The 12,675-nt window shown below is 39.5% G+C and overlaps 3 protein-coding genes across 5 annotated transcripts in view; 2 read left to right on the top strand and 1 right to left on the bottom strand.

Annotated features, from left to right (window-relative positions):
• The window catches only part of LOC127453218 (E3 ubiquitin-protein ligase znrf2-like), a 425,349-nt gene that overhangs the window by 408,816 nt on the left and 3,858 nt on the right, over window positions 1-12,675 (top strand). The window lies entirely within an intron of this gene.
• The window catches only part of zgc:158766 (uncharacterized protein LOC100009641 homolog), a 78,430-nt gene that overhangs the window by 51,378 nt on the left and 14,377 nt on the right, over window positions 1-12,675 (bottom strand). Inside the window, exon 2 of one of the 2 annotated variants that reach the window (XM_051719121.1) lies at window positions 8,098-8,295. In XM_051719121.1, coding sequence (XP_051575081.1) covers window positions 8,098-8,295 — 198 coding nt within the window. Of the gene's footprint in view, window positions 1-8,097; window positions 8,446-12,675 lie in introns of those variants that run through there. The other variant, XM_051719119.1, reaches the window with a different exon arrangement.
• LOC127453187 (uncharacterized) lies at window positions 3,265-8,249 on the top strand. 2 transcript variants are annotated; one of them, XM_051719418.1, is made up of 3 exons: window positions 3,265-6,369; window positions 6,564-7,909; window positions 8,139-8,249. In XM_051719418.1, exon 1 carries the CDS (start codon window positions 5,203-5,205, stop codon window positions 6,214-6,216), a length of 1,014 nt encoding a protein of 337 aa, XP_051575378.1. In that variant the 5' UTR covers window positions 3,265-5,202; the 3' UTR covers window positions 6,217-6,369; window positions 6,564-7,909; window positions 8,139-8,249. The 2 variants fall into 2 exon arrangements, with proteins under 2 accessions (XP_051575378.1, XP_051575377.1); XM_051719417.1 differs by having other exon boundaries at window positions 8,125-8,241.

Raw genomic sequence — 12,675 nt, forward strand, 5'->3', positions numbered from 1 at the left:
CTGAAGTGTTGAAAGTCCCTCTCAGGCTCCCACTCGTGCCATGTTTCTCTCAGAGAATTACAATGGCCCAAACATGTTTCACTGCTGCGCTACTCATTTCAACAGCAATATCTTTGGTAGTACAACAAAAACTTGTGTGTTGACAGGCAAATCTATGTGAAGTGAATAATAAATTAAACATTTTTATTTTTATTACAGAATTATTATGAACTATTATGGTAAACTATATCAAGTTAAAATCAAAGACTATATTGTAACAAGCCTCACCTGACCCTAACTTTATGATACCTAATATAAAGGCTACTGTATATTGCATTACACCTTCTGAGAATAAAATTGGATTGTATAATGCAATAACCTATTCATAGTTATACCTAAAAAAAAGTATTAATATCATAACTGCAGTTACAATTATTTATAACATATTATAAGGTGTATTATATGCAATGTTCCCTCTATTGGTGAATGCGGTGTTGTATCGAATCGTGTTCACAATCTGTTTCCCCATAGCCCCGATAGGGTATGGGGTTATGGTTATGGTTATGGTTAGGTTAGGTTAGGTTAGGTTAGGTTAGGTTAGGTTAGGTTAGGGTAGGTAGGGTAGTGTAGGTTAGGGTTAGGGTTACGGTAGGTAGGTTAGTGTAGGTTAGGGTTAGTGTAGGTAGGGTAGTGTAGGTTAGGGTTAGGGTAGGTAGGTTAGTATAGGTTAGGGTTAGGTTAGATACGGTAGTGTAGGTTAGGGTTAGGGTAGGTAGGGTAATGTAGGTTAGGGTTAGTGTAGGTACGGTAGTTTAGGTTAGGGTTAGGATAGGTAGGGTAGTGTAGGTTAGGTTTAGTGTAGGTACGGTAGTGTAGGTTAGGCTTCGGATAGGTAGGGTAGTGTAGGTTAGGTTTATTGTAGGTATGGTAGTGTATGTTGGGGTTAGGATAGGTAGGGTAGTGTAGGTTAGGGTTAGTGTAAGTACGGTAGTGTAGGTTAGGGTTAGGGTAGGTAGGGTAGTGTACGTTAGGGTGAGGGTAGCTTGGTTAGTTTAGGTTAGGGTTATTGTAGGTAGGGTAGTGTAGGTTAGGTTTATGGTTAGGGTAGGTAGGTTAGTAGAAGTTAGGGTTAGGGTTATGTTTGATACTGTAGTTTAGGTTAGGGTTAGGGTAGGTAGGGTAGTGTAAGTTAGTGTTAGGGTAGATACGGTAGTGTAGGTTAGGGTTAGTTTAGATAGGTTACTGTAGGTTAGGGTTATGGTAGGTAGGGTATTGTAGTTTAGAGTTAGGGTTAGGGTAGGTAGGTTAGTATTGGTTAGAGTTAGGCTAGATACGGTAGTGTAGGTTAGGTTTAGGGTAGGTAGGGTAGTGTAGTTTAGGGTTAGGGTAGATACAATAGTGTAGGTTAGGGTTAGTTTAGACAGGTTAGTGTAGGTTAGGGTTAGTTTAGGTAGGGTATTGTAGGTTAGGGTTAGGGTAGGTAGGTTAGTATTGGTTAGCGTTAGGGTTAGGTTAGATACGGTAGTGTAGGTTAGGGTTAGTTTAGATAGGTTACTGTAGGTTAGGGTTATGGTAGGTAGGGTATTAGGGTTAGGGTTAGGGTTAGGGTAGGTAGGGTAGTGTAGGTTAGGGTTAGGGTAGATACAATAGTGTAGGTTAGGGTTAGTTTAGACAGGTTAGTGTAGGTTAGGGTTAGTTTAGTTAGGGTATTGTAGGTTAGGGTTAGGGTATGTAGGTTAGTATTGGTTAGGGTTAGGGTTAGGTTAGGTACGGTAGTGTAGGTTAGGGTTAGGGCAGGTAGGGTAGTGTACGTTAGGGTTAGGGTAGATACGGTTGTTTAGGTTAGGTTTAGGGTAGATACGGTAGTGTAGGTTGGGGTTAGGTTAGATATGGTAGTGTAGGTTAGGGTTAGGGTAGGTAGGTTAGGTTTAGGATATTTAGGGTAGTTATGTTAGCGTAGGTTAGGGACGGGTTTTGCTTACGTTTGTGAATGGGGGGAATGCATTCTGTTAGCTGTGAATGTTACTGTCAGATATTGTTCCCCCAATACAGATCTGCTGGGGTGAAAGAGATCCCGATGGGGAAACAGAGTTCGACACAACAGCTTAAATACTGCTGTGCGGCTAATTATATGTGTTCCATAGTCAATGCCCTTCTCGTGAGTGATTAACTTACACAGTCGCTTATGTCTTACGTGAATGCAAACAGGTGCAAAAAATCAGTTGTGGGTCAAAATATAAAGTCCGTGCATGTAAACGCACTAATGCAGCCTAATAGATCTTCTGCTGTCCATTTTTTTCTAATATTAATCAAACAACAATATTTAAAATAAAGCCAATGACTGTTCTTTATTTATTTGTTGTTATTAGGCCACTATGTTTTTAGCTGAGACAACTTCTTTATTATTATAACTGTTTACCTGAATAATAAAAAAAAACATGAAGCAGTGTTTACTTATTTATGAAAAACTAAGGCAACATGCCATTGTTTTTATTTAATATGTTTATTTTTACATTAATATTCAACTTTTTAAATAAAGAAGTATTTTCAATACTCATATTTATATTTTCATATTATAAATTTTTTCTGTGGTATTGAATTTCAATATTTCAGTATATATATATATATATATATATATACACACACTGTCTATATTAGGGCTGTCAGTAGATTAACATTTTTAATCACATTAATCTAATAATTTTTAATCGTTAATCGTGATTAATCTCAGATTTTAAAAGTAGTAAAATTTCACTCTATATGTACTTATTTCCTGTTATAATGCATTAATGCGTTGTTTGGAAAAAATAACACAATAGAACAAAGCTATATACAAAAATGCTTTATTAACATTTTCTAAACTCCACAGTATAAAGACAGAAATTCACTAAAATATCTCCAATTTGAGTAACTATAACATTTCCCAAAGTCTAATTGGGATGTTGATTGACTGAAAGAACTAGTTTTCATTGCAATGCACATTAAACCCTCATTTAATATTAATCAGTTGGCAGGCTGTCTTTTCACTTTAGATTTGGAATGCATATGATTCGTGTCAGGGCATCCAGCGTCGCATTGAACGGCATATGAAAAGCATGTCTTGTTCTGCTTTTAGCGGTGGCACTTCCAATATAAAAATAATTAATCTGAACTGTCCGATGATCATTAGCTGACACTTCAAAAGCCAGCTAATGATCATATATAAAAAAAAAAAAAATATATATATATATATATATATATATATATATATATATATATATATATATATATATATATACACACACACACACACACACACACACACACACATACATACGGTATGTGCACCTTTGAAAAGTTAGAAAAGCAATGTCTTCTCATACACAACCATTACATCAGCTTGTAAAACACAATATATTCCAGATTAATCTTATATAATGGAAGTTAAATAAAAATGCACAGAATACAAAGGAACACACATTTACAATGTTAATTTTAAGACATTAAGAAAAACACTTGTAAAAGCTACAATGTTAAAACATATGCAGTGTCTTATCACCACTTAAAAATATATTTTGGATGTTTATAAGACATTGCTTTTGTCACTTTACTGAAAACATACCTAATATATATTATAAAAACAGATATAATTCATTATAACTTCTAAAGATATAATGTTATGTTATGAATAGTTAAGTGTTATAATGTACTATCATTGTGTTTATAATTATTTATGAAACGTTATTACATATTATTTGAGACATTACGAACGCATTACCATGCATTTAAAATGCCTGTACAATGCATTATAAATATAGGCTTCATAGAAAATGTTAGCAAAAAAAACAAACCATACTTTATTAGTATGTTTGTCTTGTTTTCCAGTAAAAATATCAAAACATCCTTAAAACTCTTTTTAGGAAATGCAGCTTGAATTAAGTTAGTGTACACTATTGGCAAATATTGTTTCTTGTTTTAAGGAAAAACCTCTCAAAAATGTGTTGGTAAGAAAAATTCAATTCAAAAACACAATTCAAAATCTATTCTATTCAAAACAAGACATGTCTTTTGCAAGTAAATCTATCTTGTTTTAAGGATGTTCTGAAACTTTTACAAGAAAACAGGACAAAAACACTCATTAAGAAAATGATTTTTACAGAGTAAAGCCTGGCTTAAAGGCTACATAGAGTTGGGGTGTGTTGTTTAAAAAGAAACACCATTATCCGAGATAAAAATGTAGTGCAAATAATCGAATTAAAAATAATAGTGAGTGTGTTGTAAGGATAGACCAATATATAAGCCATGGTAATATTGGGCCATTTTGAGATTATCTGCATCAGCCTTGTCAATAGATAATAAACTTTTATTTTTTTGTGAATTTTGACAATATTTTCTGTAAAATCAGTGTAACTTGTGTATGTCTTATTTGCCAGCATTAAATAGTATTGTGTGTACATCAGCATTATATTAGTCATCAGCTACACTGCTCTAAAGATACTGTTATTGGCTGATGAAAAATCCACGAAAAATCACGAGTTCGTTTGCCCATATAATCTTTAAGCTATTAAGGTTAAACTTATTTGGCTTGCTGTCCACGATGGAGGGGCTTTAAAAGCTGACGTTATATCTACTATTGCAAGCCAAGCTCTGAAACTGCCATTTTTAATGAGGGTGATAGCTTGGTCTATATCGTGGTAGTGCAAGGAGAATTCAAATATTAAAGGATTACAATTAAATGGAGAAACAGAAGGAAGAAGAGTAGAATGTGTTGAGAGTGCTGGTTCTTGCCTGGAAATTGCAGGGAATAACATAGAGGGGTTGATGAGGGCTGGATTACCAGCGGAACTATTTTGAGCGCCCGCTGTATTTTGCCGGGAGGAAAAAGTGGTGGACGAGGAAGTGCGAGAGGCTGCGTCTGGATTAGCACACTGTGAACGAAAGCGTCCCGAGTGCTGAGACGGGAGGGAGATAGAGGTGGATGAGAGCTGAGTTTTGCTCTTAGGGGTAACGTTTGAATTGTTATGGGAGCTCACGAGAAGTTTGTATAGTTGAATACACCAAGACAAGCCCCAGGCCACTGAACTGAATACTCTTCTGGCCTCATTTGACTTGGAAAGACTACACACCACAGCAACTCACAGATCGGGCAACCAGCTGGACCTCATTTTTACACGTAACTGTACCAACTCAAATTTTCTTGTTACTCTTCTACATGTCTCTGATCACTACTTTGTTCAATTCAACATGACTCTCCCATCTACATTAAAACCGTCTCCACCTTTGGTTTCCTTTCACCATAACCTCCGTTCTCTTTCACCCTCACGCCTTTCCACTGCTGTCTCTACCTCTCTTCCCACACTAAATGTATTTTCCACGCTTGATGTAAACACTGCCACAGACACATTAAGCTCTACTTTAACAACCTGTCTAGACAACATCTGTCCTATCTCCTCTAGGCCAGCATGCACTACACCACCCAGCCCCTGGCTGTCTGATGACCTTCGTGAACATCAGACTGACCTCAGGGCAGCTGAGAGGAGATGGTGGAAATCTAAAGATTCAGCAGATCTAGGTAAATATCAGTTTCTGCTTGCAACATTTTCAGATAACTTTAAATCTGCAAAAAACTCCTATTACCAGAACAAGATCAACAGCACCACAGACACTCGCAGCTTGTTTAGAACATTCAACACACTTCTCTGCCCTCCCCCTCCACCACCTGACACATCACTGACACCAGATGTCTTCGCCTCATTTTTTACTAATAAGGTTACATCCATCAGCAATACATTCTCAGCACCATACTCTGTCAAACACCTGTCCCCTGTATGCAACTCTTCTGTCTTTATGTTCTCTCCTCTGACTGACACTGAGGTCTCTAAACTCCTCCTCTCCAACCACCCCACCACCTGTTCTCTTGACCCCATTCCTTCTCACCTTCTCCAGGCCATCTCTCCGTCCATCCTACCTGCACTCACACACCTAATTAACACATCTCTACTTACAGGCACCTTTCCCACTACATTTAAGCAGGCTCGAGTAACTCCGCTGCTGAAGAAACCCGCACTTAACCCCACACAAATAGAATACTACAGACCAGTCCTCTCATCCCATTCATGGCAAAAACACTTGAAAGGGCAGTTTTCAATCAAATCTCTGCCTATCTCTCACAGAACAAGCTGCTGGATGACAATCAGTCAGGCTTTAAAAGTGGACACTCCACCGAGACTGCCCTGCTGTCTGTCACTAAGTCGCTGAGACAGGTGAAAGCTGAATCGAGATCATCCGTCCTGATTCTGCTGGACCTTTCTGCAGCCTTTGACACAGTCAACCATCAGATCTTACTCTCTACCCTCTCCTCGCTGGGCATCACAGGAACTATGCTTGACTGGTTTAATTCCTATCTCTCAGGTAGGTCCTTCAAGGTAGCCTGGAGATGTGAGGTATCCAAGCCACATCAGCTACTTACTGAGGTGCCTCAGGGATCAGTGCTTGGGCCACTTCTCTTCTCTATATACACAACATCACTGGGACCCATCATTCAGTCACATGGTTTCTCTTACCACTGCTACGCTCATGACACGTAACTCTACTTGTCTTTCCAGCCCAATGACACCACAGTAACTGATTGAATTTTAGCCTGCCTGGCAGACATCTCAGCCTGGATGAAGGAACACCACCTGCAACTCAACCCAGCCAAGACTGAACTCCTTGTCTTTCCAGCCAACCCTGCTGTTGAACACAACATCACTGTGCAGCTGGGTGCAACTACTGTAACGCCTTCCAAAAGGGTCAGAAATCTAGGGGTAACCATTGACAACAGACTAAATTTCACAGACCACATCTCAAAGACCGCAAGATCATGTAGATTTACACTCTACAATATCAGGAAGATAAGACCCTTCCTCTCTGAACATGCCACACAACTGCTTGTCCAGTCACTTGTCATAACTAGACTGGACTACTGTAAAACTCTCATTGCAGGCCTCCCTGCATGTGCAATTAGACCCCTGCAAATGATCCAAAATGCAGCAGCACATCTGGTCTTTAATGAACCAAAGACAGTGCATGTTACACCACTCCACGTCTCTCTCCACTGGCTGCCGGTTGATGCACGTATCAAATTCAAGGCTCTGATGCTGGCTTACAGAACAGTCACTGGGTCTGCTCCAGCATACCTAAAATCATTTCTGCAGAGCTACGCGCCCACTAGAAGCCTGCAGTCGGCTAAGGAATGTCGCCTTGTTCTACCAACACAAAGAGGTACCAAAACACTTTCCCGGACTTTCAGCTTCATCATACTACGATGGTGGAATGACCTTCTCAACTCCATCCATGAAGTTGACTCACTCTCTGCCTTCAAAAAATGACTAAAAACACATCTTTTCCATGAGCACTTAACCAGTCATTAATAAAAAAATAAAGGTGTTAATTTGTTGCACTTTTCATACCACTGTCTCCTTAAGATGATTCGCTTTTGTTTTCCTCTTTTGTAAGTCGCTTTGGATAAAAGCGTCTGCCAAATGAATAAATGTAAATGTAAATGTGAATTTTTGAAGATCTGTGGGAGAAATGTATTCCAGAACTGGAGAGGGCTTGACGTAGGCTGTTGACAGATAATTTATAAACGGGGACATGATGGAGTAACGGCAAGAGAATGAGGAGATGAAGTCCGGGAAGATGGGGAACGAGACCTGGTTAAAGCTGGCTGCCTTGAAGGAGGAGGGGAGAGTGGTCTTCTGGAGTGTGGTTTGTAGGAGCGCTGGATTTTGGAGCAAAGGCTATCCATGCTTGGAAAAGGAAGATCCAATCTTGTATGAGAGGAGATTGTTGGTGTGTATGGAAGAAAAGAGAGTTCATCATCTGACCGGGATAGCTGGATTTCCGGGAGGTCGGACATGTTTCAGGGATGGAACGACAAGATGCTGGAAAAAGCTGAGACAGAAGAGAGGTAAACAGCTGCTTATATACTCTGGCTGTTAATTGAAAGATTAGATGGGCTCGCTCCTCACGAACTTATGTTTAGGAACTTCATTTAATGGTTTTCCAAGTTTCTTAGGGCTGTTTTTATTGATTTCGATATGGTTTAGTCAAACAAAATGTCCAATGATTCAGTTTACAGTAAGTGAGTGCACTTACACAGGCCTCGTGTTTGATTATGTACAGGATTCTCTTGGCAGGCAACAGGAAGTCGAGGAAACAGCGCAGGCCGTCACCACGGTACTGTCTCTCCACCACACCGAAGAGCTGCCACAGCACTGTTGCCGCGGTCGAGCTGAACGGAGGGTAAAGAGCGGAGAGGATGCTCTGAATGCAGTTATCCAAAGACTCGGAGTCCTGCAACAAAACAAACATCGAGAGAGTTAGACTTAATACTGACATCTCACTGTTTCTTTGTGCACTTAAAGGAGAAGTTCTTTCCATACAACAATAATTCATTGTGACCACAGCTGTCAAGCTACAAAAAGGACCAAAAAGCAGTTTCATATTACTTATTAAATTAATTCCAAGTCTTCTTAAGTAATATGATACATTTAGAAAGGAACAGAATGAAAATTTTACCCTCCGCGAATCTCTATAATCTAATTCTCCTTCAAACAGTCTCTTTATGTTCAGTTATGCCACACACTGGAATCAATTATGTTTGCGGTCAATGAGAAAAAAAGAAGTTGTGATTGATATAATGGAATCCTGTTTGAATTTGAACATGAGCGAGAATGACATTTGAATATTTTAATTGAATGGCTACTTTGGCTTGTTCACACAAAGCTATTATTTGGCTTAAGTATAGAGGTTGACCGATATATCGGTTTTACCGATTAATCAACACCGATAGTTGCTTTTTGGAACTATCGTTATCGGCAAAAATCTGAATGAAACTTACATTGTAATTCACTTAAAATTATACCCTCCACAAATCTGTATAATCTCATTCTCCTTCAAACTGTCGCTTTATGTTCAGTTACAACACACGCTGGAATCAATTATGTTTGCTGTCAATGACGGGAAAAGAAGTTGATGCGTCTAATGGCATCGTATTTAAATTTGAACATGAGCAAGAATTAAATTGGAATATTTTAATTGAATGGCTACTTTCGCTGGTTCACACAAAGCTATTATTTGGCTTAAGTATAGAGGTTGACCGATATATCGGTTTTACCGATTAATCGGCACCGATAGTTGCTTTTTGGTACTATTGTAATCGCAAAAATCAACACCAATAAATGCTGCTATTTTTTTCCGTTTTATTCCTCTGTGTTCCTCCTTTTTTTCCAGGGTTGAGGGAGGTCCAATTTGTTATAGCAAGTTTATAAAACTGAGTGCTCTGAAGAGGTTTGTTAAGTAGTAAATTCTTAATAATTTAATGTTAATGTGCATGTTGATTTCGACTGGGGGTGTCCTAAGTGAAGAAGGAAAAAGTTGGACATATGCAAGCAATTACTGATGATTTACTGTTGATGAATAACTGGTCATATAATATTTTTTAGCCTACATCAGGGGCGGACTGGCCATCGGGAGAACTGGGCCGCCGCGTTATGCAGAACGGGCCACAAAACGGCACCGCGAAATGCCGAAGGGGGCAACGATATGCAGACAAGCACAGGGACACCCCCAAACCACCCCCCACCCACTCAACAACTTTTGGGCCAGTTTCTATGTAAAATCCCAGGCCGATTTCTCTTCCCTGTTCTCCCCTGGCCTACATGATAATGGTCACTTTAGTGTTTATAATAAAAACCTTTTAGACGATTGTAAGAGTGCATGTTTTGTTTCCCTTATGTTTTTATGTGAGATTGGAGCACAGACGCATAAAAATAAGACACAGCCAAATTAAGTCTGCTCTATGCCTGCTTAAAATTCGGTGTAAAGACGCAATGCAGCATAAAAGCCAGACTAAATTCTGCATGCTCTGACTCTGACCCACCTCAGCCCAGAGTATCAAAGGCAGTTCTGATGCTGCTGTGGTGCAGCATCAGAGCAGCCTTAAACTTTGTTGTTGTCATGACATAGCATATATTTCCTAATTTAGTTTCATATTTAAAAGTACGATTTCATAATTTCCTTCATTTCATATTTTTATATTCAAACTTCTATATTTAAAACATGAATCTCATAACATTATACATCATATTTAGATGTAATTGCTGTGTAAATGCATTTAAGCCTGCTCTGAGCAGCTTTAAATAGTCTGTGTGAATACACCTCAATGCCACTTCAACTGCAGCTTCTGTGCCACCTCTGCAATGTCAAGATAGCTTAAGAGTCGCGGGTTTATTTCAAGCTTGTTCATGGTTAAAAGTTGCGTGTTTTGCACCAGATCTTATTTTTTTCTGGGTATTATTGTGAATTTGGTAGAATCATAAACTGCATCTGAGATTTAATTAATTTTTGATACTCTGTCTGGGCCTACCACAGTAAGGAAAAACTTTTTTAAAACATTCAAGAAACCGATTTTAAAATCTATGGACTGATTAATCAGTTATCTGCCTTTTCCACCAACTTAGTTACTGGTTTAGGCAAAATCCAGTATCGGTCAATCTTTAATTAAGTACTTGAGATGTAGCGTACAAGTCATATGGACTACTTTTATGGTACTTCATTGTCCTTTTTGGTGATTGACAGCCATATGAATTGTCATTTTATGGAGAAAAAATAAAAACAGTGAAACTGTGTAAAGACTAAAAAAAATCGACTTATTTTTTGTTTCACAAAAAACAGCTTATGGCTTTGGAACAACATGAGAGTGACTCCACGAGGACTCATAGGCACCATGTTTTTTGTTTGTTTGTTTGTTTGTTTGTTTGTTTTTTGGTTTGTTTGTTTTTTTGGTTTGGTGGGTGAGACTGTTTGGGTTTGATTTCCTGACCTGTGATGGTCACAAGTTCAAATCCACAATCCCAATTTACACACACACAGCAGGATGTCAGGAGGTCACAGGTCACTGATGAAACAGGAAGCACCTGTCAATGTAACGTCACTGACTGGACAATAACAGGCAGGTTGGAAAATCCTGCCTCTGATGCGGCTCTGTATCATATCTGTGGAGCGCTGGTCAACATTAGCTTCAGCCTTCAGGCTGCAGGAGCCAATGAATATGAACTTGTAGTTGTTTGAGTGACAAGACATGTTTACCCCTTTTCCAATGAAGTGGTGCTGGTACCAGAGAATCAGCCCTCGAATGATGAAGTAACTTATGTTACAAACACTAATGCCCACAAACAAACTTAGCACAGCACAGTCGTTGTTTACAAGTCTTAGGCCTGTCAAATTATTCCATAAACGTCTGATTAAAATGTGTGACGCAATTATCATGCACTTCAAATTCCACATCACATTTCACTGTCCAAATAAGAGAATTTTAAGTGAATTTAGAAATGCCATGAACATCATGTCCTTCTGTCTCATATTATTGCATTATGAGAGAATTTATGAAAGAAATATATTATTTTATATTATGCAATCATTTCAAGTTTTTAAAGCCTTAAAGGAAATCAAATATCTATATATTTTATTATATGATTCCAAGTTAAATATGAATAAATGCAAATAAATGCATTCACCTTAAAGGTGCTGTAAGTGATTTTTTCACTGACATTCAAAGACATTGATGCTTTTCACCTGTCAGTAATTTTGCTCGTTCTCACAGTGTTGTATTTGAAGCAGATGATTGAGGCTGTGATTCATAATGTTTGCCAGTTGAGGAGCGCTATTGTGCCACTGTTGAATTTGACAGCCACAGGAACAAACAATGCTGCTCTTTTGCTCAGTTTTGGTCTCAAAATTATATTGGAGGGCGGGGCTTTTAAATGAGGGAGCGTGGCTAATTCAACAGCTCAGTCATGTGAAAGCTTCAGGATGCTAAAATCACTTACAGCACCTTTAAGAAGTATGAACATTTTAATGACAATTAATCGTCATAGTTATGACAAGCTGCCCTAAATGAGGCAATGGACTCTATGCACGGAACGTAGCCTACATACTTCCGGTCAAATCTCACTCTCCTGACCTCAAGAGGTGCACTAGCGACTGACGTTAGAGACTGTAGCCTTTAGCCTCCTTGTTAGCGCACCCGCCTCCCATGCCAGAGACGCCAGTTCGAGTCCCGTACAGAGCGGGTAGAACAGGAGTGTCACAATGGTGCCGTGACCCGGATGGGAGTGAGGTTTAGGGGGGGTGAGTGTAACAGTAGCCTGCTGATAGATAGCTGTGCAATGTGTATAAACCTCACTCTCCTGACCTCAAGAGGTGCACTAGCGACTGATGTAGAGGCTGTAGCCTTTAGCCTCCTTGTTAGCGCACCCGCCTCCCATGACGGAGACGCCGTTTCAAGTCCTGTACAGAGCAGGTAGAACAGGAGTGTCACAATGGTGCCGTGACCCGGATGGGAGTGAGGTTTAGGGGGGTGAGTGTAACGGTGGCCAGCTGATAGATAGCTGTGCAATGTGAATAAACCTCACTCTCCTGACCTCAAGAGGTGCACTAGCGACTGACCTTAGAGGCTGTAGCCTTTAGCCTCCTTGTTAGCGCACCCGCCTCCCATGCCGGAGACGCCGGTTCGAGTCCCATATGGAGCGGGTAGAACAGGAGCATCACAATGGTGCCGTGACCCGGATGGGAGTGAGGTTTAGGCGGGTGAGTGTAACGGTGGCCAGCTGATAGATAGCTGTGCAATGTGTATAAACCTCACTCTCCTGACCTCAAGAGGTGCACTAGCGA

The sequence above is a fragment of the Myxocyprinus asiaticus genome, chromosome 15 (genome assembly GCF_019703515.2).
Source record: "Myxocyprinus asiaticus isolate MX2 ecotype Aquarium Trade chromosome 15, UBuf_Myxa_2, whole genome shotgun sequence".
Lineage (NCBI taxonomy): Eukaryota > Metazoa > Chordata > Actinopteri > Cypriniformes > Catostomidae > Myxocyprinus > Myxocyprinus asiaticus.

What these genes read in the sequence shown, in the direction of transcription:
- LOC127453187 (XM_051719418.1), top strand. Translation starts at nt 5,203, where the DNA reads ATGACTCTCCCATCTACATTAAAACCGTCTCCACCTTTGGTTTCCTTT.